This window comes from Plectropomus leopardus, chromosome 16 (genome assembly GCF_026936395.1).
Source record: "Plectropomus leopardus strain MGB_pleo_1.0 chromosome 16, ASM2693639v1, whole genome shotgun sequence".
Lineage (NCBI taxonomy): Eukaryota > Metazoa > Chordata > Actinopteri > Perciformes > Serranidae > Plectropomus > Plectropomus leopardus.
The window spans coordinates 9,288,586-9,316,250 of NC_142191.1; the positions used below are offsets into that span (position 1 = coordinate 9,288,586).

Below are 27,665 nucleotides of genomic sequence, written 5' to 3' on the forward strand. Positions count from 1 at the left end.
TAAGACGCTGTCCACTTGCAGCCGGCAGTCAGACGACTTGACATGCTCACAGAGAGAGGACACGAGTTCTAGACTCGACCGCGCTTGTGGCGTTTCGAACATACACATCTGTTCAGAGGTGACAAAGACCTGAGAGCTGCAGCGGGGATCAGACACAGTATGGAATCATGATATCAGCAGAGGACGATGAAGAGTTTGATGAGGCTGTGGTGCAGTATGCCACCGACACCACCTGGAGCTGGGTAAAGTGATTTGTATATCACATGCATGTGTGGAGGGAAAGCATGAATTATGGGTAAAAGAAAGTAAATCTTTTTTTTTTTTTTTTTAAATATTTTATTTAAATTTTTCATTTTTAAACAAACAAAACAAAACACAACAAAACAACAGGGCTCAGATGCATAAACTATCACCAGTCAGTTACAAACATATGCACAATACAGAGGAGAGGCACAAGACAAAGTTGTTGGGACAGGAGCACGGTTAGCCTATTTTGGCCTTTTCAAGGTGGGAAAGAAAGTAAATCTTAATGCAAAAAAATAATACATGTAAAGGTGAAGAATTTTAATGTTACTTGCATCTAGTTTACAGCATGATTGGGGAAAATGTACAGAGGAAAAACAGTCTGGAGACGTATGCATGTGATTTTATCTTGACAGACTAGGACTTAAGACTTAATATTAAGATATTTAAAATTCTTTTTTTATTTTTATTGAATAAAATATTTTTAAAAAATAGGGGTTTAAAGCTGTAACTGGTTTAAAGACAGCAGAGAGAGTGAGACCACGGATAGTAATCTCCTCTGTAACGCGATCTGCTTTGACTGAAACTTAGGAAGAAGAAAAAGGGTGCGAAAAGGGGGGACGGGAGAGGACGGGGTAACACAGGGTGGAGGGATAGCCTGATGGATGAGTTGATCCTTTCACCACTTGTGCCAACAAGGGGGGACCGTGGTCTCCGTGGTCACTGTGGTGAAATTGCTGGCCCCACACTGGCGCCCACTTGCAAAAATAATTGGGGGCCCACAATACTAGCCCTTTTACATTGAGATCACACAATGGGCCCCTACAAAGTCCCTTCTTTGTGCCACCTTTGCATTTTTAAGTAGAACCAAACAAAAGCAGCATCATAACACTCAAGTGTGTGATTTTAGACAACATGCTGGCATCGCAGAAGCAAATGACATAGTGGCGTGTTTTACTGGGATGGCCTAAGTGGGGCACTGAATTATGCAGAGGTGGCACAAAGTACAAGTGCTGCTGTGGGCAGAAGTGTCAGCATAACTTAAATTACCTTTTTTTTTTTATCTCTACTACCCAAACCTACTTTAAGTACTAACATTGCAGTGTCTTATTTAGTTTAAAAAATAAATAGACCAACCAATCACAACAGTGACAACCCACAAATGTAAAATAAAGCTTCCATACTTTGTTAAAGAAATAGTTCCTCCAAAAATAAATAGCACAATAGCAAGTACAAAGTGCCAACAAAACAATCACAGTGGCATAGCATCCAATTGTACCAAAAGTGTTGCCATAGCCTACCAGGAAGGGGGCTACATAATCTTCCAAAGTAATGCTAAATTTTGCCAAAGGAACAACTGTCAGGGCCATTATCAAAGGGATCCCTTGAACTCTCCCCTCAAGATATCCGAATGAATACGATAAAAGAATGAATGTGATAAATATGTCACACAATTTTCTTTTCAAGGGGTATTAAAAGTTCTTGATCATGTGGATTTTTGTTTTGACCAAAACATCCTAAAATATATTTGTAGCTGCTTGTATTTCTTGTTGAAATATTCCATTTTTAGATCATGAGTTAAAAAAAAAACTCACCTCATTTTCCACAGCTGTAACTCTACAATGTTTATCCCCGGGGGCTGTTCTACATTCATAATCTTACTCATTAGGGACAAAAAGTTTTTTCCTTTTAATCGCTGTATCAGAGTTTTCACTTCCAGCTCATGTTTCTGTTGGGTCGCATGACTCTCAGACCAGAAAAGTGTGAGCCAATCAGAGGCCTTGATATCAACCAAGTGTGTAAAACAATTATGCAATGAGCCCCAAGCCCTGCTGAGTCAACTGAAATGACGTCTAAACTGAATGACTAGAACTTGTTCGTGTTGTTTTTGATAGTTGTGGTAATTTGGGGTGGAATTAGCCATTTAAATGAGTCATGCCATTGTTAAAGGAATGCATATGTACAACAAGTTTGGTTTGGAGCTCAAACATTTAACTTGGAAATAGGTTCTTGAATATTTCTGTCTTTAACAGGCTGTGTTCCTGTTCCTGTTACCAGTAGGTGGCGCTATAACTATAACTCAATTTAGCCATGCAGATGTGTTCAGGCCAGGACTCATATCAAGCATGAGAACTTTGGAGTAGATTGGACAATGTATGGCATTTTGTAATTGTAGGAGAAACTAGCCATTGGGGCTACACGTTTAGGGGCGCTGTGGAGCCATTTTGCCACACCAGTATCCGAAACCACCAAAATATGAAATTTTTCACCAAGCCAGACGTGCATACAAAGTTTCATTTTATAAGTTTTGGGGCTTGTTGCAACATCCAAAAATGAGATTAATTTGGCAGCAAAATAATAATTCCTTGCATTCCAAGAGGGTCCTTGGACCGTTCGATGGTCAGGCCCTAATAATCATCATAATAATATAAAATATTTTATAAAAATATATATAATTTTTTTTTTTAAACTTTGCATATTTTATTTCATTAATTTATTTGCTAATTTTCAGGCAGTCTACTTGTTCTTTTTACTTATTGTCTTCTTAATTCGCTCATTACCTTCTTAATATATTCTTCAAAGACATCAGGCCAGTTTGTCCAGGTTTCAAAGGATTGAAACAAGAGCAGCTAAACAATTATAGATCTCTATTTATGCTAATTGCAATGTGCCCAACCCCGTGTTTGATTGGCTCCTCCTCTGAAGGCGTGGTCAGCCGTACTGGAATATAATTGTCTCTATATGCTAATTGCAATATGCCATCCCCTGTTTTTGATTGGCTTATAGTCAGCCAATCAAATATGAGGATTGGCATATTTAAATTAGCATAAGCAAGACTTATAAATTAGTATGGCTGACCACGCCTTCTGAGGAGGAGCCAATCAAAAACGGGGTTTGGCACATTTAAATTAGCATAAAGAGAGACCTATAAAAGAACGCAGACAGGCCAACATTATGTTAGTCCCATAACGTTTTGGGCAAAAAGCATGCAGAAATTTGCATACAGTAGTTAAATTCGCCTACTGTATTTGAATATTTCTGCAAACTGGTTTCCCTGAACAATCTTTGAATGGCATAAATTAGGTATGACTGGAAAGCTTAGACCCTTATGAATTAAATGAGCACAATATTATGAATAGATGATAATGTTAGACCCCGCAATAGCATAGCTTATTACATTGCAATGAGACCATTTTTTCGGAAACAGACATCACTGTATAAAATTATCCATTGTGATAATAACGGCCCCATGAAAATTTACAGCCACAAACTAGAGACCTTGGGCATTCAAATGACTGTATGGCTTTCATAAATATTGACAGTAAGGTGTTTCTGAGCAGTTTCCATCACAGAAGTGCATGCCATCCAATCGCTGAAAAATGCAGTTCTTTCAAAAATCTCCAAATATCAAAAGTATTTGATGCCAATTCATAGCATAGATTGCTATTGGTTAAAGATGCTTAAATTTAGCACTAAATCTGTGTAACAAATGGTATCATCTTCAAAACTGCTGATCTTATGAGACATAATAGAGCATGGGGATTTTTCTAACCTTTTAATAACCAGAAAAACCTCCTGAGATTAAAAGTCTCTTTTTAAAGAGTGTCCTGGCCAAGACAGGCAGCAACATAAACCACAGACAGCCATTAACCCTTTGAAATCTGGACTGACATCAGTTTTCTTATGTTGCGTTCAGACACCTTTCACAAGAATTTAAACCTTTGAGGCATGAGCAAATTGGTTTGATGTTCTGCAAAGTGCATAAAATCTGTAAAAGGTGACAAGAAAATGCCCATAGCAAAAACCTTGGCGACAAAGAATTATTAGAAAATTATCAAATAAGTGGGGAAAAATATAAAGAAAATTGTATTTATAATTATTATGGTTATTGATTTAAAATTAGGTTACAAAAATGAAGAAATATAATATTTTGTATATATTATCTTTATTCTAATATGGCTTTTTTTCAAGTCATTTCCTGTTTTATTCTTAACTTTTTTTGTTTGTTTGTTAATTTTAGGTAATTCTTTTGTAACTTTTAACATTTTTTTTTCATTTTGGGTCATTTCTTGTGAAGTTGATCAGTACCTTCTTTTAGTGTTTTTTTTTAAGAAAGTAAGCCAATTTCACAAGGTTTCAAAGGGTTAAAGAACAAAAATACAAAAGAAAAATATGCAACTTCAGAACAAGCAATAAAAACACAAAGAGAACACAAAATAAAATTCTGCATCTCAGATTAATCACCAGGTTCAAAACTGTCAGATTATGTATACCACCTCTATGAGACTTATACTGCTGACCTGCTATCTCCCTTTAAAGATCCCTGTCCCCATAAAAACAAAGCCAAAAATGGGTCTATAGTGGGTCTCAAAGGGTTAAAAAAAACTTTACCCTTCTATATGAATGTAAAGCAAACAACTGGTTGCCCTACTAATATGTGATTGGTGCACAGGAGGCAGTCAGCTCATAGCTACAAAACTATATATACAAACTGGTGATTGGCTGAACTGAGTGTGAGACCACTCCAGCGCAGACACTCCTCCGAGCAGAGAGGGTGAACTTTTGGTGCATTTCTAAATTAGGTCAACCTGCAGGTACCAAATATGGCCTGTTGTAGTCTGTGTGAATGCATGTGGTTTTGTTTTCACTCTGCTGATAAATGTTGCAGAGAGGTTTGGATTCATATGTCAACTTGTTTGTCGTAGCATGATACGGGTCACGACACTGATCATACATGTCATGTGCAGTTCGTTGTCCAGAGTACATCGGATGAGCTCGACTCTTCCTGGCAAAGCAGGTCGTTCTTAGAAACATTTCTGAGGGCAGCTGAGTGGCTCAAATATCCTCGGAGAATCTCAGCGACACTGACATAAAAACTGATGTGAGGACAGTGCGTATATGTGGCGGTGCCAGTAAGCTGACCACAGGCTAGTGTTGAAATACAGTATAATGGTATGTGTCATGCCTAGTTATTAATGCCATGGTAACATGTTCTCTGAAGGTCAGTGCATTATAATCACATTCATAAGACTTATTTATTTAGAAACTGTCAATGCAAGGAGAAACTTTCTTTAAATAATGACTTAGTATTTTTTGTCATTATTTCGAGATTCTAACTTATTATTTTTGAGATAGCAACTAATGATTTTTAAATATTTAATCATTATTGTAAGATACTGGGTCATTATTTTGAAATACTAACTGAAATACTAACTGCAATACTAACTGTCTTATTATTTTGAGACACCATCATCAGTTTGAGATGCCAGGTCATTATTTCAAGACACTAACTCATTATTTTCAGGTATTAAGTCATCATTTTTTTAGAAACTAAGTCGTTATTTCCAGACACTAAGCTAAAAATAATGACTTAGTATAATTTCTTGTAATTTTGTGATTGGTTATTAATTTTTTTTTTTTAAAAGTTACTCACTGAAATAACTCACAGGGTCTTTTTTATCTCACTGGCACAAATGTGCTTCCACTTTTTTTTACAATACTTAATAGATAATTTAATGTTAATGAATTCAAACGAGCTTTATTGTCGTGAATGTTAGTTACATTATTGCCAAAGCCGTCCCTCCCTCTGTTTGTGTCCATGGTGTCTTTGTTTCTGTGGTGTGTGTGTGCATGTGTGTGTGTGTGTGTGTGTGTGTGTGTTGTGTGCATCTGTGTGTGCATATATGTGTAGCTGGGCACACTGCCTTTTGACAGCAAAATATCATGTTTCTTCATGGAAAACGTTCCTGTGGCAGCCCAAATATTTCATGGGCTACACGCTACAGCAGCCTCACGTGCAGCTCCTCTACAAAAAGAGCCACTTCCTTGTGTGTGTATGTGTATGTGTGTGTGTGTGTGTGTGTTCATGGGAAATAATTGTTTTTCCAGACTGTGGAGCAGACTTTCTTGGCTAAACCAGAAAAAGAAGAATGCAGTTCTTTATGAGGGTTTTTCCACCTCAGTCTACCAGCGCTGAGCACTGTGTTTTGTTATCTTGAGGGATTGTTTTGTACTTTTGAAATGTTCATTCTGTCTCATGAGACATGAAATTAGTAAGTGAATCAAATTAAAGATAAAACCAGTGAGATAAAAAAAATAACAAACAAAGACATGTTCAACTCATATATTTGAATAATCAGATCATTTGTTTAGTAGCAAGAAGTGCATGTCACCATGTCACATTGTCACAGTTGCGGTCTCATCTTGCACTTTTCCGGCTGAGTGTGTGTGTGTGTGTGTTTGTGTGTGTGTGTGTGCGTGTGTGTGTGTGTGTGTGTTTGTGTTTGTGTTTGTGTGTTTGTGGTTTACCTTCTTGCAGCTTCAGCATGTTTAGTTTCAGTAACAGTTTGCTGCCTGTTATGTTTATCTGCTGACCCGGCACCAACCTGCAACCTCAGCTCACATTAACAGTTTTATGAATGGATAGATTGGTAGCATTGTTATTCCTTTTACTGCATAGTAAGTTATGTAAAATAAATATCTTAGAAAGTTTGTCATTATTTGATACACTAAGTCATTATTTGAGAAGTCACTATTATGAGGCACCTTCTTATTATTCTGAGTTACCAAGTTACTAAGTCATTTAGAGATACTTAATATTATTCTATTCTATTCTATTATTCTTGTGATGTTGAGTCATTATTTGGAGATACCAGGTCATTATTTAGAGATTCTAAGTCATTATTAGGAGAAACTATTATTTTGAAATACAAAATCATTATTTTGTATGTTAAGTCATTATTTCGAGATACTAAGTAATTATTTTAGGGACATTTCTTATTATTTTGAGATACTTAACAACCAAAAAAAATTTTGTCATACCAAGTCATTATTTTGAAATACTAAGTCATTATTTTGAAATACTAAGTCATTATTTTGAGATACTAAGTCATTCATTTGAGAGTTTCTGATTATTTTGAGATACTAATCATAAATTAGTTAGAAATGACTTAGTGTCTGGAAAAAAGGATGATCTACTAAACTATCAGTTAGATTTACTAACTCAAAATTTCGATCTCGGCTTCTAAGTAATTATTTTGAGATAAGTTTTTATTTGAGGGATACAAAGTGATGCTTTTTGAGACAATAAGTCATTATTTTGATAAAGTTTCACATTATTTTGAAATGCTAACACATTATTTTGAGAAAGTTTCTCATTATTATTATTATTTGAGAAATCCTACTTAGTCATTCTCAGATATTATGTTATTATTTAATATAACTCAGTATCTTAATATAAGATAGAAGTCATTATACAGAGATTCTAGCTCATCATTTTGAAATACTAAGTCTTTGTTTGCATTATTTTAAGATACTAATCCTTTTTTGAGAAAAGTAAGTCATTATTTCAAGAGGGTTTGTCATTATAATGTCTTTCAGGATCATTTTTCATTTTCCTCATACCAGCGAAAATATGTTGAGCTTGCCGTTAAGGAAACGTTTTCCCATAGGGCTCTCTATTTCTCTATCAATTTCTTGGTTAAAGTTAGTCAAAGAAAGTCGTGCTTTGGATTAAACTGTATATGTAGGCTATCTATGTCTCTAGTTAGAAAGTCTAAAAGAAAATCTCCTGTGTGCAGTGTGCATCCACAGTCACGCCCTGCTCTTATACAGTCACTTAAAACAGTCAGATCTGTCTGGTGTTGAATTTGTCTTAAATGACTCCAGGTCAAACACCACATCCTCCTGACACACAGTAACACCGCAGGCTCTCAGGCTACTCTGCCAACATCGCATGTGCTCCCATGCAGCCCTGTGATTGGCTGGGAAGATCACCTCACTGCATCAGACTTCAAACGCTGACGTAGCGCCGCTATTTCCCGCCGTCATCAGAGCTGCTGCTGTGTACAGTTTCCTTAAGTGCCCTTTAAACATTATAGCGACATGAGGTCGGGCCACAGTGCATTATTTACCATATTTTAAGTCTTCGCAGGCAAAACTGGGTAACTTATATATAGTTTTTAGACGACTAATCGCCCATTTCTATGAACTTTTAGATATTCAGTGATATAATAAGTTTAATTTGACATAATAAAAGAGTGTGGAATTAGTGGTGTTTCTTTTCAAGCGACACAATAACGATTATGAGAAACAAAATGCCACTTTCACGTTCAGAATACAAATTCGACGCTGTTTGCAACAATTTAAGCAAGCAGCTGTAATTTTGTTGCCACTGTGGCAGCGCAAACGATGCATTTTGCAACGCGACAGCTCGTCGCTGATTGGTCAGCGGGCGGGTTTTGGTGCAGATGATGTCATCCACAGATGAAGCTCGCGGAGACAGACAGAGCGAGGGAGTCCGAGGCAGTCAGGGGGACAGATGCGGATCACGTTGACTTAAATTGTCCTTTTTTTGGTGGCTGTTAGTCGGTGGCAGCAGGTCGAGGCTTTATCAAACGCGCAGACATCATCTATTGTGGGAAATGCCGCTTGTATAAGGTGTTTTTGATCTGTCTTTCACCGCTGAGGAAACGCCAGTGTGTTGGTAAAGACTGTCAGCAGATACAGAAGGTATGAGCCTGTTTTTATCATGTATTTGACTGCACCTGCCTTTATGATCATATGGTTTTTACACAGTTTCACATGTGTGTTATGCTCAGCACTGTGTTTTTGGACTCATAATATGCTTACCATTAATAATTCATTATAACGTTTTCCATTTGCACTGTCAGGATGTTATGAGTCAGCTATTTACCTACATCTATTGGAATCAAACTTTATTCCCCTTAAAACGTGTGGCTGTAAAAATTATAGTTATTGGTGTGAGACACATGTATTTTAAAGTAAGTTAAATACATATTTTCTTCAACCTGGCTTTAACATTACACATTTAATTTTTATTTAAGTTAAATTATTTTATTTTTAAGTTTTAATGATCTAGGAATTTTTAAAACTTATTTTATCCCTGCTGTTTATTTTTATTTAATTTTATTTATTATTTATATTTTTTATATGCTTTTTGCATATATATATATATATATATTATTGTCTCATCGTTGTGATTTTCTAGTCTTGCAAAACTTCATGTATAGTTGTTTGTGCTATTTTTTTCAGCCGTGTTTGTATTCTTTCAATATTGCTATGTGAAGCACTGCCGTCTGCTTGTTTCTAAGGTGCTATGTAAATAAAGTTGAGTGCAGATGAGTTTTATTGTCATAAATGATCAGTAGGAGTGTAGATAATAGTTTATGTTTGTGCAGTACCGGTAAGACTGTTTATACTTGCAAAACATCTGCTGAGTGGCCCAGCCAGATTCCAGCCCGCATGGAAATCTTCATAACTGCAATTTGTGAACCAATGAAACAAATAAGCATACCAGCAAGTTACTGTGTTACCAACCCTTTAAAATACCAACATTTCTCAAGGGCTTGGTTGAGTTTTCATCCACTACTACCTATTTTTGAAGCCATGCAGCACTGTCAGTGTTTTGTTCCTCTTTTTTCCTCATCTTTAACACAAGAAAATCTATTTTTGGATGAAGCTCCTCTGCAGCATGTGGCAGTGTGCTTACCACTTTTTGAAAATCAGCTCTGCAACTCAATGCCTCAGTGAAAGGTGGAATTAATAATCAAAGACGGTTGAGGTCATATGTAAGAGGCATTTCAACACTCAGACATTGTTATGGCTTGTCGGATTCATCTCCCGCTCTAAAATTAGACCTCATGTTCTTCTATAAGGGGCCTGATCTCGTGGTCACATGCTCAGAGAGGGGATATACTGTATGTTGGCATTGCTCCAAATCTTCCCTGTTGCTGCAGTCATTTTTAGGGGCCCACTGCCAACTGAGCCAAGGTCAGATTCCTGTTATTAGACGTCTGCAAACCCCGATGAGTCTCGAAAGCTATGCAAGAGGGATTATCACGTGTGGCAGTAAGGAGTTTGCATCAGAGATGTAAATAATTTAGACATTGTGTGGCGCCAGCAGGGGTGAGGTTTAATTGATACTCTTGAGTTATTTTCAATACCTTCTTTACCTTAACTTACCTCCTCCATCCAGTGTTGGCAGAAAGAGATGTCATGTTTGCGTGTACTTGCTGCCATTTGTCTTGTTGAGCTCTCATTATTGCTGATTAACTGAGACAGAAACAGAGACACATAAACATAAGATTAATCCAAGAATGGAGAAGTGAGGAATGCATGTGAAGACACAAATTATGTCCAAATGTTGTTAAGTTTTTGTCGGATATCACACAGAACAAAAGATCTTTTTTTCAGGTGTTTGATGTTCAACTTGAAAGCATTTGGTCCGTAAATGTGGCTCATTTTAGAAACCAATTAAAAGAAATCTGTGCATTAGGTATAGAGACAGGAGTAATTTTTACAACTTTTGAGAAATACATGTGCTTGGTTTAAAGCCCCTGAAAACCAGGCTTCAAATTGTAGGTATTTCTCAATGAAAGCTCACAAAAACTCTATAATCCCGATAATCTGCTTTATCAGGACTGTGTGGTTTGATCAGATTAGACAATTATAGAAATCTCAAATGATAAACAACTAAAACAGATTAAAGTTTGGCAGAAAAATGTGTGTTCTCGTTAGATCTCATCATTGAACTGTACAATCAGGCCAATTAAGAAAAAACAAGTTTCTAGCAGCTTAAAAAAATACTTCACCTCCCAAATTACAATTTATATATTAATTACTCACCCAGAGTTCTGTTTAAAACATGAAGAAAACGTTTTTATTGCAGGTTTTCACAGTGAACAAACAATCCAAAAATGAAGCAAATTCTTGTTGAACTGAAGTCTGTTTAACACAACAGTGACGCTCTGTAGTGTGACATATAACATAAGCCTCAGTAGCACTTTAGAAACAATAATATAATACAATAACATAATATTGCAATAACAGTCATTTACCTCCTCTGTTATATAGCGGCTGATCACAGAGGGTAAGGACCTCCCAAATCTCATTGTTTTTTTCCAATTTGCAGACAATTAGCGCTGCTGAAATCCTAGAAGTGTCCCAAAATCCTACATATGTCTTAAAATCCTAGAAACATCCTTAAATCATAGAAGTGTCCTAAAATCCCACATGTCTTAAAATTTTGAAAATGTCCTAAAATCCCAGAAATTTCCTAAAATCCTAGAAAACTACCTGAAATCCTAGACACATCCTGTAATCCTAGAAACGTGCTAAAATGCCAAAAAATGTCCCAAAATCCTAGAAACATCCTAAAATCCCAGAAATGTCCTAAAATCTCCAAAATGTGTTAAGATCTTAGAAACGTCCTAAAATTCTAGAAATGCCTTAAAATCCAAGAAACGCCCCAAAATCCTAGAAGCGTCTTAAAATCCTAGAAATGTACTAAAATTCTAGAAATGTCCTAAAATCCTAGAAACATCCTAAAATCCCAGACAGTTGTCAGTAAGATGTCAGTAGCCGTTACGAGAACAATGAGGAATGATTCAGTCTAGTTCTTGTGTGACGGCCGTCCTTTACCCTTTAAAATACGTTTACACGTTCTCACGTGTCCCTGAATGCCCAGGTGTCCTGCTGTAGTTCCCATCTCACCCAGTAAATGCCATGGGAGGTCACCTAGTTACACGAATGCTGACTGGTTTAACTTAGCTTGCCCTTTGACCTCTGCTGTCAAGGGTTGCTGAATGGAAAACACTTTCCAGACTTAGGGGGGAGAAGCGGGTGGGAAGGTCAAAGTGGCAACAGGTTTTTTCTAGGCCACAGACTGTCCCGGGGGAAGAGCACTGAACAGGAACCAGCCTCCTTGTCCTCTTTCCCCAGACATAGCAGTCACAGTGCAGCTGAAAATCTGACTTCAGATCAGAGTATTAGAATAACTTCATCCTGTGTCCCTGAGGGACAGATACACGTCATCGGAGGTTTGATTGACAGGCTGAAGTATGCCGCAGCAGATGCCGGTGCATAAACACCTTCCTCTCTGAAGGTCGGCTGAGTTGAGAAAGTGATGTGGAGCTCAGACATCACGACTATTCAAGAGATAGTTCTGCTCTTTTAAAGCGTGTTATATGAGGCAGTAATGCATAGTCAGTATATTACTTACAGCAGACGTCTGTCGAAACAACCAGTTTGGAGAAGCAGGCAGATGTCTGACACGGAAGCTGAGCAATGTGCTGCAAAACATAGGCTATTTTAGCCACCTAAAAAAGTCCCACCAAAAAACATCTATATATGCTTTAGTATATGTCGTATTGATGCTGTTATCTCCTCAAAGCCAGACTCCATTGAAAAAAGATGTAATTTTAGGATCTGTGACTAAAGGAGCTGCTGGTCTACCGCTGCCTCAGTCAGATGGTTTGTTTGTGTTTTTGTGTGACTTTGGTGAATTTGCAGTAATCTTTTTAAAAGTCACACAATAAAACAAACCAACTAACTGTTGGAAGCAGTGGTAAACCAGCAGTTCCTCAGCGAGCTAAAATTCCTGTTTTTCTCAATGGAGTCTGGTTGCTTTGCAGAAAGCATAGATGTGGAACTGAGGTCGCTAACAGCTTTCCCATCATAACGGGTTGTCTGCGGCCGGGTAACATGGTGAAAACGGTCAATACAGCATACAGGTGAAGTGATGTAGATCTTTTTGAAGGGATTGCTTTCAGGTGGCTAAAATGAATTTTGCTGCTGCCTCTGACCACAGCTTCTGTGGTGATACTCCTGCCTGCTTCTTCTAACATATCCTCATATAACGGTTTGTGTGATATCCTATGAAATGACACCCCACGCATGACTTTACGCCCTTAACGTAAAGTTAGAGAGGTTAGGTTTAGTAAAGGAAACATGGTGAGGACATAAGATGACAGTCTCCTGGGATACGTCTTGTGTTTTGTGGCCTGTCCACCACCCCAACCTGTCTCCTAACGAGACCAATCGGGACGACTTTCTTTAGTCCCGTCAGCGCATTAGTGACGTGACTGCAACCTTCCAAAATACTTGGGTTTTACACGAATTACTGGGTCATTACTGGGATATGCATGAGTTTTGGTTTATTACTTTTGGTTGGAAAATGTACAAACAGTACATAAGGACAGCCATCTACTTTTTTCTGCCCATAGAGTCAATGATTGAAATCTGCCTTTGCAACCCACAATATGGTCGAAGGTTGAATTGCAGCTTGATTGACAGACATTAAGCACTATTTTTTGTTATTTCACATAGGTTAAAAACCTGTTGTTAAAAAGCAGATTTTTTCCCCTGTTTATTTGCATTTTCGGCAAAGTATGCACCAATATAGATCTTTGATTTGCACAAGGTTGTGGCACGCTCATCCCCCTGAAGTCTGCATGTAGTTGGGTTGCACCCATCTCCAGGTATGGACTAGTTGTTTTAATCATTTGTCCACTGTTCCCTCCCACAGACCCGTCAGACCATGAACTACGTGGGCCAGCTGGCAGGCCAGGTGTTTGTCCAGGTCAAAGAGCTCTACCGAGGCCTCAACCCCGCCACCCTTTCTGGCTGCATCGACGTCATCGTAGTGAGACAGCCGGATGGATCCCTGCAGTGCTCACCTTTCCATGTTCGCTTCGGCAAGATGGGAGTCCTCCGGTCCCGGGAGAAAGTGGTGAGGGCGACCGCCTGTGCTGCCACATTTAGAAAGTTGTGTAACCTTTCAGCTGCTTGACGCTTCGCCCCTTTGTCCTCTCCTCCAGGTGGACATGGAGATCAACGGAGAACCGGTGGATCTGCACATGAAGCTTGGGGACAATGGAGAAGCATTCTTTGTGCAAGAAACAGAAAATGATCAGGTATGCATGACAATAACTGAACTCATTTTAAATGGCAATGTCTGCTAATGGTGAATTTTGTAAAATTTAGGGGGATTTGGTGAATTGTATTAAACCAGCTAAAACTTCTTCAGTTTTCATTATTCAGAACGTTTTTATTGGAGGCCAAATTATCCACAGAGGCCTCTTCCTCTCCAAAATAAACAAACCAGGCGATTAAAAAAACTTTAAACACTGAATAAAAGCAGTTTAACATCACAAATCAGTGAACATGCTCACTCTTCTCTCTCATACGTTAATATTTGCTCATTGTTTTCTGATCCAGATGTTTAGGTGATTTTTGCTGTGAGCCGAATTATCTGTAGAGGTCTCTTCCTTTCCAAAACAAACAGACGAAGGTGATTTAAACCAATCCAAAAAATGAACATCAGAATTTTAGCTTAAAAATCTGTGTATTTTCAATGCACTGTCGCACATTTTTTCATTACAAACAGTGTAAAACTGTTGCAGATGTGCTGCTAAATACAGTGCCTGATGGGAAAATGCAAATTGCTCTTATCTAGAGCCATTGTTTGGTTTGACCATTCTGGGCTACTGTAGAAATATGCCACTGCCACGTCAATCTCTATAAACTAGGGACCGGCTCCCTATGTAGATATATTTCAAAACATACCTATCATATCATATTTCATTTCTGTCAATATATCCCCCGAAATCTCACAAACTGGTCTTTTAAAAGCAGATATTCATTCAAATAAAAACAAGATTCAAATAAAAACACACATCAGTCTCCACCTTCCCTGACGTCCCCAAAACCCAGACACACCCATGTTTACAACCGAGAACGGTTATCCAAAGTATTTTCCTCCTTACACGTAGTCATTCTGTAGTAGCTTGAACAAGGTCACGCTGTGTGCAGAGTTGGCACAGCAGCCAGGAATTTTTTTTCCTTTTTTTCCTTTCCCTTTTTGGCTGAACAGCATTCCTCTGTTCATCAGTGAGTGAATGAGTGTAGCTTTTTACTAACTCAGGTTTTCTGACCCACATTAAATGCTGTGGCCTAATGACTGAGGACACACCTGGACTTGAGTTTCCTATCAAAGAAATATGCTTTAGAGTGTGGTTGAAATTGTTTTTTAGTTGAATATATGAAAGAAATACCTTCCTCTTTCTAAAAAAAATTCAGAATTGTTATTTTTCTGTTTACGAATCCCATGGGAACCATTTAAAAGTCAGTCTAAAATACACATAAAATTACTTTTTCAGCATTTTTCATTTGGATTTCCAAGATTTTTTCGCTTTGTGTGCAGCTGAAAGACACAAACAAGTGGGGAACTACTGAGACTAGGAGGCGGCACCAACAAGGGGAAGAGGGTAATTTATTCTCCCCAGAGTGGTGTCACATTCCCAGGCCTGGAAGAGAAAGGAGGAGGCGGAGGGATTGTCTCTCTGAACCCTTTTTTCTTGGCAAAGGGAAGCAAAAACGTGAGGAAGCTTTTGTCAGACCACAAATCATATGGTTATAGCTCACTTTTTCCTCTCTCTTCATCTCTCACTTTCCATAGGTCTGCACACACACACACACGCACGCACGCACGCACACACACACACACACACACACACACACACACACACGCACGCACGCACGCACACACACACACACACACACACACACACTCCCCCGCGCTGAGAGCAGGAGACCCTCCTGGAAAGCCCTTTTCTTTTCCTAGAAGGAAGCTTTTTTTTAAATCACCTCCTTTCACAGAAGTGAGGAACAGACTGGATCGGCTGTTTGGCTGTTTGGCTGTTTGGCTGTTTGGAGGGTCTCCTTACAGCAGAAGTGGCTGTAAACAGTTTGGCAGCGACTGCACACATTTGCTTCAGACTAAAGTTGTGAAAAACACTGAAAGAACAGTCGCATTCAAGCGGCAGTCGTTCCAAATGTCAAAATCCAGTTTTAACTTGCTTGCAGAAATAGTCAAGGCGGATGCCAGAGAAGATATTTTGAGTTTTGTTTTTTTCAGTGTTTTATGTTTATCCTGGAGATAATATTAGTGCTGGTCTGGATGTGCTTTAAACTGCTCACAACAGCACAAAAGGTTCATTTTGTTGCATGCAGATGCACATAATGCAACAATTAAAGGTTAACTTTGGTATTTTTACAACCTGTGCCGTATTTGTGTGTGTGTGTGTGTGTGTGTGTGTGTGTGTGTGTGTGTCTCTCTCTCTCTCTCTGAGGGCTGTTGCTAGTTATACATACGATCTTACTGTTAAACAAAAAGGTTTATTGTTGACGCTTACAATGACAATCTGAGCCTGTCAGTTGCAAAAACAAATACTTTTAGTGGAAGTAAATTGACGTTGCATAAATGCCCTGAGTGTTGACATTGCAGCTTGTGTTTGGGCTGTCAGCTGCAGACTTCTTGCTCAATAGTGGACCATTTCCAAACAAGGGAAAAAAAGAGTCTAAGTTGAAAAATACCAAAGTTACCCTTATAGGTTAAAAATACAGCTTCCTTGAAATCTAACTATTCACTGAAATCTAAGTGTTTTGTGGCTCTTTGTTTAATGTTTTTAATATCTCTTCAAAAGCTAATTATTTTTGAAGGTATTTGTTAGTTCTTAAACAGTTTCTTCTAAATATTGGTATCGTTATTTCATTTTTTAACTCTCTTGACATTTTAACCCTGGTTGTAAAAAGTGCTTCCTTCCTTACATACTTACATATTTACTGAAAACCACCGCTGTTCTTATACACAGCCCACATGATTTTCAAAGAATTCAGTCATGATTTCACTTCTGCTTCTTCTCGTCTAAACAGGAAGTGGTTCCCTCCTACCTGGCCACCTCTCCCATCATGTCAGATGGGGCCATTCTGATGAGCTCCTCCCTGATGGGGAAGAGCTCGGGGACGCCCATACAGACCCTGGGCTCCACGGGGAGCGCGGGAGAGACTGGCAGTTCGATGATGAAGAAGAGGAGGAAGAGGAGGAGGAAGGCTCGGGCGGACAGCATGAGGAGGGAGGAGAGCGGAGAATACTCAGAGGACGAAGACATGTTCACCATAGACATCAGCTCAGATGAAATGGCAGAGATTGAAAGCAACAGGTGAGAAAATGTGGAGCTGGTAAAGGAAAAGAGGGAAATGCAAGAAAAGAATAAAGAGAGAAAAAAGACGGAAGCAAAGAGGAAAGGATACACGTGACAGAGTGAGGGAGGAGAGAGGGGCGGACAGTGAGATAATAAGGATAATACATCATTGAAATGAGCTTTGAGAGCAGCTGTAATGGATCTTGAGCACAAACAGACCAGCATCTGTAGTCAAGAGGCCTCCAGCTGTGGGACTGGCACACACACACACACACACACACACACACACACACACACACACACACACACACACACACACACACACACACACACACCAAAAAAAGGACACACTGTTATCTCAAAATGACTATGAGGAAACAAAAAATGACCAAAAAAGACACAGTTACCTTAAAAAAAGCACCAAATCATCTCAAAGAGATACAAAATGACTACGAAAAGACATAAAAAAACCCTGAAGACACAAAATTATCTAAAAATGTACAAAATGACCTCAAAGAGACTCAAAAAAACACAGAATGGCCAAAAAATATACACAATTACCTTAATAAATAGCACAAAATGACCTCAAAGAGGCACAACATGACAACCAAAAGACACAAAAAGACAGAAAATTACCAAAAAATTAACACAAAATGACTGCTATGAACCTTCATAGCAGATAGGAAGGAAGGAGCCCCACACACACACACACACACACACACACACACACACACACACACACACACACACACACACACACACACACACACACACACACAAACACACAAGACATTCCAGAGCATATGGAAACCACACGTGTGATTTTCACCACAGAGACAAGAAGAAGTTTAGCATGTGAAAAGAGGAAATGTCATCACTGTGTGTGTTTAAGATAAGGGGGGGTATACTCCATGTGTATCCAGTTTGCAACACGTGACTTGGCCTCTGGTGTGCAGCGCTGGATCTAAATCAGACCAGCATGTTTATACAGAATGTCGGTCAGGCGTGCAGCTATAGGAGCCACGTACGTCCCTCCCATACTGTACTCTATTTGTCAGAGACCATGCATCATGAATGAATTCAACAGCCACTATAAACAACTGCCACATCATTTATTTTCATGCCTGCACGTGTTTGGGGGGATACGTTACGTCTAAATTCAGGCTCATGTCTACTGTGCTCTACTGTAAAACAACACCAGGGTTTTCCATTCATGTAAGCTGACAGTGAGTACAGCTGTTGACCATCACAAAAAAGATGGTTGTATTTACAGTGGAAATATTATAAAAGTAAATTATTGTGCTTTGCAGTTGGGAACCGCTGTACTAGACATGTTGTGCAACGAGTTCAAGCATGACTTTAGGGAAATGGATGAAAAGCGAAAACTAAATTACAGGCTAGATTCTCTACGTTGTAAAATATGCAGATGAATTAAATGCATTATATGGTATGCTTATAGAGTATTTGTGTGTTTCAGGAGTTCATCTCGGGATGTTTTAAGAGAGGAGACCACAGCGGGTCCGACCAGCGGCTCTTTCAAACAGACGGGCATCTACACTCGATCAGATGGAGAGTGGAGCCCCATTCAGAGGTGCTTCACTGAACCACACCATGAAGACCGACATTATTCACAAGTAACAGCTCTTTAATCGTCATTTATCCTCTTTTCCTCTTTCAGCCCTGGAAACTCTCGTCCCACCTCCCCTAAGAGCGACTCTGAACTCATGACTAAGCCGTCAGACGCAGACAATCAAAATCCCACCATGCACTGGGCGTGGGGAGAGCTGCCACAGGCTGCTACGGTAACCAGAAAGGGTCAAATGTGCATCCATTCACACAGATAACTTTGTTTCTAGTGGTTTTATTTTATTGTTTTCCCTTTTTTTCTTTCAGCCGTCCTTCCTCCCACTGAAATCTGACCCTCCACCAGTTTGCCCAGTATCCATCCCCGTGTCTGAGAGCACACACTTCCGCGTGATAACTCATGAGACGTCGTCTGAACAGTGCAGACCCTGCTCTGAGATATCGGCACCCAGACTGCTGATGCCGGAGGAGATCACTGAGGAATCAGTTGTGATGGAGTCTGTATCCATGAGGGTGGAGACGCAGACGGCGGGAGGTGTGGCAGCTCGTATCGTGTCTGACATGGAGGAGACGATGCCTCGTCTACCGGGCAAGACAGACTCTCCATCCAAGAGAAAAGGTAACATTCAAGCAGGAACAGCGTGATGAAATGTTTCTTTCCTTTTAGAGTCTTGTTTCACCGGTCGTTATATAATTTGCTTTTTGTTCAGTTGTGTTTTACAGCTCAATGCATTTAGTTTAAGGAAGTTAAAGGAAGGAGCTTTTTGTACATGATGACATGATAACACACCCAGAATCTACTGTTAACGTTACCACAAACCAGAGGTGTGAACACGAGTCACATGACCACATAAACCCAGGTCAGATCTGAATCCATTGACCTTAGACTCAACTCTGAAACAAGCAAACTAAAATAAAGAAAACTAATCTTTATTTTTCTTATGTTTTAGGGGTAAAATAAATTTTTAAAAGACTTTTTCACTTTGCAGTATAACCCATTGTGCTTATGGAGGAATAGTAAGAAAAAATAAGTAAATTATTAGGAGAATTACCTCCGTAGAGACAGGAAAAAGTCTTTTACACAGTGTTGAGTTGATTCATTGCTTTAAAAATATTTAATTTAAAAGGTTTTCTCGTGGGTAAACCCAAGAGAAAAGCAAATACAAAGACAGTTTTATCTGAATGGACTCGTCTCTCTGTTGCAGACAAGAGAAGCCGCCATCTTGGCTCTGATGGGATTTACCTGGATGACATCACAGAGCTCGAGCCTGAAGTGGCGGCCCTCTATTTCCCTAAAAAGTATGTCAGAATCTTAACCTATGTGTAATTAAAAACATTGATATAGCCAATATAGCCAATATTTTGGGGTTCATTCTTCCTAACATCTCTCCCTCTTTAGTGACGGCGGAGCAGCAATGAGGAGCAACTCAGACCCGGGCCTCCACAGCACCAGTCTGTCCCCACAGTCCATCAGCTCTGGAGGAGACAGCGGAGTGGACAGTTACTGCGACTCCATGGCTGACATGCCGTCTATCGCCATCTCCTTGTGCGGAGGACTCAATGACAACAGGGAGATCACTAAAGGTGAGATTCTCATAATGATACAGCACGAATACAAGGTGCACTAAGTGCTGCGGAGGTCGATAAAGGCAAACGTGCAACAAAACATTTCCATGAGGAGAAACGTGCTGCAGCTTTGGAAACTGAACATGAAATGTGTGTCCTTACAGAGCAGTTCCACGAGAAGATCATCTCTTACCAGCAGTTTTCAGAAAACCCCTCCATCATCGACGACCCCAACTTAGTCGTGAAAATTGGCTCCAAGTAAGACTTTCAAACTTCTTACATTATTTGAGAACATGTTTGTTAGGGGGTCAACAGATTATTACCCAATTATTGGAGCTTATATTTGGCATTTTGCAGATTATCTGCATCAGGGTTTTATTTTAATGATTGCCCATAAAATTAATTAAAAAGTGTAAAGAAAGCGTCAGCATGGGAGTAACTTTGACTTTGTAAAACCTCAGGGAGCTATTTTGATTTGTTGTTTTTATTTTTTCATTTTCACTTGACTTTATAAAAATAGTTGCTGGGGACTTCCTGTATATGATGATGAAAGTTTCAGTGTTGATCAAACATTTGCTGAAGGCATTTAAATAAAGTTTTGTGTTGGAGTTTGCTATATATTTAAAATTCTTAATATTGACAGAAAGATTTTCATTTTGACTGTAAATGCATATCGGTTCCAAATATCAGTTATCGGTCTCATGAACTACTAATAATCGGTATTGAACCTGAAAAACCAGTATCATCGACCCTCAGTCTAAATGTAGTAAAACAGCAGGCTATAAGTAATTTACAATCCACTGTGTGCTGTATGGATTCAGCTGCCAAAAAGTGCAGCGTGTGCAGGACTGTTAAGGCTTGTAACATGTTTTTTTGGCAAACACATTTGGCTGACAAAGTGTTTTCTGCTGAGGTTATGAAATTGATAAAAATAAATTTTGTTTTCCCCCTCAGATACTATAATTGGAGCTCTGCGGCTCCACTCATGCTGGCTATGCAGGCATTTCAGAAACCGCTGCCAAAGGTAAGAAATCGATATACGGCATAGATGCTAATGACTCACTCTGCAGGTTGGCTGTGTTACATGAATACGACTCCCCCCTTTGACCAAAACTGGTACTGCATTTTATGTGTTAATCTACATACAACTTATACAGGGGTGGAATCATATTGGAAAAACACAATATTTGTTGTCTTTCTGCAGTATATATTGTGAAAAAACTACTGAAATTTGAATCATATGACCATATGACTTATATGATAGGATAAATAATTAATCATTTTAGATATATCAGTGTTATTTATTTGGAAGTGTATCTGCATAAATATAATAATTATAATAAAAGCTGAAAAGCTGAGAGACTTTTTATACATACTAACATTTAAAAGTTTGTTTCAAGTTGCAATTATAGTAATAAAGCGTTTGCTGTAAAACCCCCCCACCCCAAAAAAAAGCTTGATTTCATTCTTATGAGGGTCACTGTAACTGATTATAATTGTGTATTATCGTATATCGTCATACTGTGAAACCGATGCGTTCTGACATGGTTATCATACTGTGTTAATCACATGCCATTGCAAACCTACTGGTAACTAGCTTTTACTTTAAAACAGTAACATTAGTCATGGAAAATGAAAACCATGCAAGTTTTTCTTTTGTATCAAGCACTAAATATTTGTAGCATAATGTGTTCGCCTTAATTTGCCGTACTTTGCATCATTGTAGGTCCTGCGATGTAACTATTGCACGTCACAATGTCGATGCTGCAACGATACATCACGCAGCCTTACCTTATACATTGCATGATACCTAATACACAGTCTATATATTTACAACCTAAATGCTCTCTTATTTCAGCCTTGTTTGAAAAACATCCACTGATTTTTTTCTCCTTAAACTTTGTCTCCTCCTCTGTTCCCCTCCCTCCCATCAATCCACCCATTAGTCATCTTGCCTCAGTTATATCCACTCAGCCTTAGAGTTTCTCCTCTGTTGTCTGACTGGTGTGCTTGGTTACAGCTCTGTACGTCAGAGACAAAACTCTTCTACCGCTTCCTCAACGCTCATTATTCTTTTCCCCCATCAGACTCCCATACATGCTTAATTTTCTCATTCCAACAGCAGACACGTTGTTGCTTCTCTGTTACTGTTTGTTGATTTACGGTCTGGTTTGGCTTCAGTTCTTTAAGTGTGTTTTTTTTACGGTGTTGTGTTGTGGTTGTTTGGGTTTGTCTGTGTCCCGCTCCAGGCTACCGTGGAGAACATCATGAAGGAGAAGATGCCCAAGAAAGGAGGGAGGTGGTGGTTCTCGTGGCGAGGCCGAAACAGCAGCACCAAATCGGTAATTTCATCCCATCTGTTTAGTAACACTCCTGAATGTGTTGCTTTTTACTTTTACCACGAATGCTTGTGTAAATCACCATTAAATGAGTGAGTAACGAATGCAAATCAACGCTGTTTCTCCTCCTGCAGGACTCAGTGTCAGAGCTTGGGGCCTGCGGCTACACTGAGCAGGCTGGGAATCTGTCAAGCAGGTGAGGAACCCTCAAAGCATCAAATACGTTAGTAAGCGATCCTGACTGACGGACTGAGCGTCCTTTTACACGCTGTTAACCTTTCTGATGGCAGACATAAAGAAGAGTCGTCCTCTAGCGATGAAGACCACAGGGCAGCCATACAGAGCTCTGCCTCCATCCAATCAGAGCTGTCCTCAGGAGGCGTCTCTTATAAGAAAACACTTCGACTCACATCAGAGCAGCTGGTGAGTGTGCACTTGGAAATGTTTCAAGTTATTAATAGTCACTGTTAATACCTTCATATATTATATCTCATTCTCTCCCTGTCTCTCTCACACACACACACACGCACAGCTGTCTCTCCAGCTGCAGGACGGTCCTAACGACGTTGTGTTCAGTGTGACCACTCAGTACCAGGGAACCTGCCGCTGTCAGGGAACCATCTACCTCTGGAACTGGGACGACAAGATCATCATCTCTGATATAGATGGAACCATCACCAGGTCTGTGATACAAGCGGCTACACACAAACTAAACCTTTACGTTTAAAAGAAAAAAAAAGGGAGGAACTTATAACCAAAAAATGGTGGTGTAAAAGAACCAGGTCCAGGCACTATTCCCTTCCCTTCTTATTTAACTTTGGCCTAGTCTGCACATACAGGGGTATTTTTGAAAATATAGCTTTTTCTACACGTTTTGGTGATTCATCCTCAGGGAAACTGTCCATTACAGGGTTCCCACTGTCATGGAAACCCTGAAAAAAATCATGTAATTTGACAATCTCATTTTCAAGGCCTGAAAAAAGTAACTGATTTAGTAAAAATCATTGAACGTTTTGGAAAAACACCAGGAATTTTGTTGTGTATTATGAAATTAATTGTTCTTCCATGGTTTACCTTCCACGTATTGTAACAAAGCTGAAAATGTATTTTCTGTAGGCTATCTGTTATTGTAATGTAGCTTTCATATGTGTTGATGTGTGACACTTTTTTTACCATCACATACATTCATTCATTTTCTCCCTGCGTTATGCCTCTCCCTCCGTGTATGCCAGCAAGCTGGATTTTTTTTAACAGAGTTTGAATCAAATGTTTGAATAATGCTGTGCAAGTGAGGCAAGAAATATGGCTTACTGTTAAAATGTTTCAATTTTGGCTTGTGAGATGTTCGCACTTTTTTTATTTTATTTTTCTATTTTTTTGAGAATGAAAAAACCCAGTTTTCAAAAATACTCTTGTACGTGTTGACTATTAGACCTTAGCTCGGAGAGAAAATGGATGCAGATGTGTCTCCAAATGGACCTCTGTATGTCTTGGACATATGTTTTTGTATTAACAATAAAGAAAAGCCTGTGCTCTCATTTCTTAATATCATGTATGTGTGTTTTGTCTCCAGGTCGGACACATTGGGTCACATCCTGCCCACACTGGGGAAAGACTGGACCCACCAGGGCATTGCACACCTCTACCACAAAGTCAGCCAGTAAGCATTAATTTACCGACACACGTGTGAATAACTATGAATTGTTTGGTCAAATTAAAGCTTAAATTGCTTGAAAATACTCTACAAATTTCACATCAGACAGGCCAAAAACAAGCTCTCAAAATAAAAATAAAAAAACAGATTTGTTGCTGTCAAGTACCATCAAGTGTTCATTATTCTTTCGATTCATCAGAAATGGCTACAAGTTCCTGTACTGTTCAGCTCGAGCTATCGGCATGGCTGACATGACGCGAGGATACCTCCACTGGGTCAACGAGAGAGGCACCATGCTTCCGATGGGCCCCGTCCTGCTCAGCCCGAGCAGCCTCTTTTCAGCTCTGCACAGGTCTCCCATACACACAAATACACATATTTTTGTAAAGAAGCACTCTATAGTCATGTAACAATGTGCAAAAAGATGCAGAAGACCTGAGCACGGCTGCACTGTGCTGAATGTCAAATCTCTGTGGCGTGTTTGTGTTTGACAGGGAGGTGATCGAGAAGAAACCAGAGAAATTCAAGGTGGAGTGTCTCAACGATATCAAGAACCTCTTCTACCCAAACACTCAGCCCTTCTATGCAGCTTTTGGCAACAGACCAACGGTACACACACGTTATATAAATTACAATTACTGCTACACTCAGTCATTTAAAGTTTGAATATATGTGGTGTGTAAAATTTGGTTGGTTTGGTTTGGTTTTTTGGCTGAAAATTTAAAACCATTTGTGCTGTAGATTTTTGCATAAATCCATGTTGGGTTTTTTTGAAAGCTTTACAGCACTCAACTTTTTTTTAAATATTTGCAGGATGTATATTCCTATAAAGAAGTTGGAGTGCCACTGAACAGGATTTTTACAGTAAACCCTAAAGGTGAGCTGGTGCAGGAGCACGCCAAGACCAACATCTCATCGTAAGTCCCTCATCCTGTTTACATAAGATATTCTTTTAATGACTTCGGTTAAAAAATATTTAGTTTGCTCATTTATCGCTCTCCCTGTCTTCAGTTATGTCCGTCTGGGTGAGGTGGTGGACCACGTGTTTCCTCTGAAGGTGCGAGCCTCCTCCTCAGACTTCCCCTGCTCAGACACCTACAGCCACTTCACCTACTGGAGGCAGCAGCTCCCTCGAGTGGACCATCAGGGAACTACACCTCCTCAGACTCCCCATCCCAGCAGCTGACTACCTGCGGCCTGCTGAGCACTGACGTGTGTGTGATGCGACTTTGTAGATTTTTGTAGCAGATGGAGCACTTTGAGTGCACAGCGGACAGGGAGCTACTTAAAGGGTATGCTTGGAGTTATTCAACGTGGATCCTATTTTTTTCCATGTGTTTGTGTCTAAGTGAGTAATGAAGAACGTTTTTTGAAGTTGATCCAGTATTGAGCGAGCGTACAGAAACAGCCTGCAATATAACCACTTGGGACTTTTGTGTGCTGTCAATAGACCTTTTTGTGTAAAAGTAAGGTCGTTCAATGTAAGAAGCTGCAAAAAAGGACTAAGTTACAGTCACACTTTAAAAGAGCTGATAGGACCACATTTCACCGGAGTCGTATGTTGAGTTTTATGAATCCATGTGACAAATGATTGATTTTTGTTTAACCAGAAACAGTCCAGAAATCGCTATCACCACATCGACCAAACTCCATTTAAATAAACTGTCATTTTAGCGAGTACCAAGCCAACATATTTTCACATCTAACTGAGGTAATTAAGGGCTTATTTCAGCCAAACCAGAGTTGGTAATTTGAGGAACAGTGTAAAAAAAAAAAAAACAACCAAGATGGTTTTTGTGAGTTTTATTTTGTTTCTGTCAACTTTGAACACCTTTACTTAATTGGAGTTTGGTGGATTTGGCAGTAGGATTTTGGGGCTGTTTCTCACACAATAAAAAAGTCTGCCTCTGTAGGGATCCTTTCCAATGTTGTCAGACACTTGTAATAGCAACCTGAGCCTGTCAGCGGCAAAAACAAACACTTTCAGTGGACATTAATAGAGGATGTGGACAAGCCCAGAGTGGTTACATTGCTGCATATTTTGCTCTTGCTCAATACTGGACCAATTTTTATTTTATTTTATTTTTTTAAACATTGTTCCCGTTATTCACTTGGACACAAAAACATGGGAAAATAGAATACAGGTTAAAAATCCCAAACTTACCCTTTAAGTAAGTGCTGTGAATACTCTAAAAACGCACAAGATGGATGTAAGCGCACTTTTATGAGAAGAGGGCCTCTTTAGCCTTCTGACTAGATATATGTATATGAGAAATGAAAATAATTTATTCAGGCAGCTTAGCACACATTATTATTGAGTGACTGTTGACATCATTTAAGTAGCTAGACTTTCTAGGATATTTATGCAGACAATCTCATATTCTATCAACAGACTATACAGCGGCTGTGCGGCCACGCGTCGCACACATCAGAAAGCAAGTTACTCAAACTTGTGCCAAATACTCTATTTAGAATTTATTTTCTTACTTTGAACTTTTGAAGTCGAGACTGTTACCGATCCTCAATCAGCAGATACATACCTGCAGGTTAATTTTACTTAATAGCAACATGTGTGTGTGTGTTATCAATTATTCTGTTTGAGTTACGCAGTATGTTAAAATGTATTACAGAGCACAATGAATGAATGATCATCCATGTATCTTGATATTATCCTGACAGAGGGTAAATCATAGTTCAGAATATTTATTGTTGGGACATGTTGACAAGAGAAAGCACAACATTTTAAATGGTCAAAATATTAGCTTTCTCTTTTTAAAAAAAAATGTATCGTGAGACGAGTGGCTGAATAATTTTTATTTTTATATTGAAATCACACAGTGTGTACATGTTGTGATGAGAATGTCATGTCTGTGGTGGCCTTCATGAAACGCCTTTTAATTTATCCGGTTACAGTTCATACAATGTAGCTCTTGCAGTCTCTAAGATTTATACTTGTTTCCATAAATGCAATTTGACATGATTTATTTATGACTGATATCAAATGTACATTATATGAAACATTACCCCTTGGGTCTTTTACTGCAGCGTTACTGCCATTTTAGCCAGAGTCTGAAAACCTTTATCGGACTGTCCGCAGCTCAGATGCTGCAGTATTGAGAGGAATGAGAGACACTTAAGAAGTGCTCTTTATTTCTTACGATACCACAGATAAGAGTTTATGCATGTGCAGGAGCTGCTATCATAGTGACCTGCGTGATTTCTCAGTGGTTTTACTGTGAACATCCCCACCTGAACGGACGTGTTGAGTAAGTGTGTAGTTTATGAAATGAAGTATGTATATAAATTATATTATTCTTTCAATGAAAGAGCTAAAGTAGCCTAAACACGTTTATCTTTGCCTTAAGTATGAACAAAATGATCAATAATTTGTTCTTTTACTCCCTCCACTTATTCTGTTGACCAGTTCACTGTTAAATTGATGTAATCAAAGTCAATAAAATAATGCCTTGGTACAGCAGTGAGTGTGTCTAATTA

At 39.0% G+C, this 27,665-nt stretch overlaps 1 protein-coding gene across 2 annotated transcripts; it reads left to right on the plus strand.

Moving 5' to 3' along the window:
- The first annotated feature begins 12 nt into the window (after positions 1–12).
- On the plus strand, positions 13–27,648 carry LOC121955351 (phosphatidate phosphatase LPIN1-like). 2 transcript variants are annotated; one of them, XM_042503262.2, is made up of 20 exons: positions 13–242; positions 13,571–13,774; positions 13,863–13,958; positions 16,759–17,045; positions 18,505–18,618; positions 18,706–18,829; positions 18,921–19,230; positions 19,817–19,910; positions 20,011–20,195; positions 20,342–20,435; positions 21,132–21,201; positions 22,427–22,519; positions 22,651–22,712; positions 22,807–22,939; positions 23,049–23,197; positions 24,090–24,176; positions 24,370–24,522; positions 24,665–24,779; positions 24,984–25,087; positions 25,182–27,648. In XM_042503262.2, exons 1-20 carry the CDS (start codon positions 168–170, stop codon positions 25,354–25,356), a joined length of 2,724 nt encoding a protein of 907 aa, XP_042359196.2. In that variant the 5' UTR covers positions 13–167; the 3' UTR covers positions 25,357–27,648. The 2 variants fall into 2 exon arrangements, with proteins under 2 accessions (XP_042359196.2, XP_042359197.2); XM_042503263.2 differs by lacking the exon at positions 13–242 and adding an exon at positions 8,500–8,754.
- The last annotated feature ends 17 nt before the right edge of the window (positions 27,649–27,665 follow it).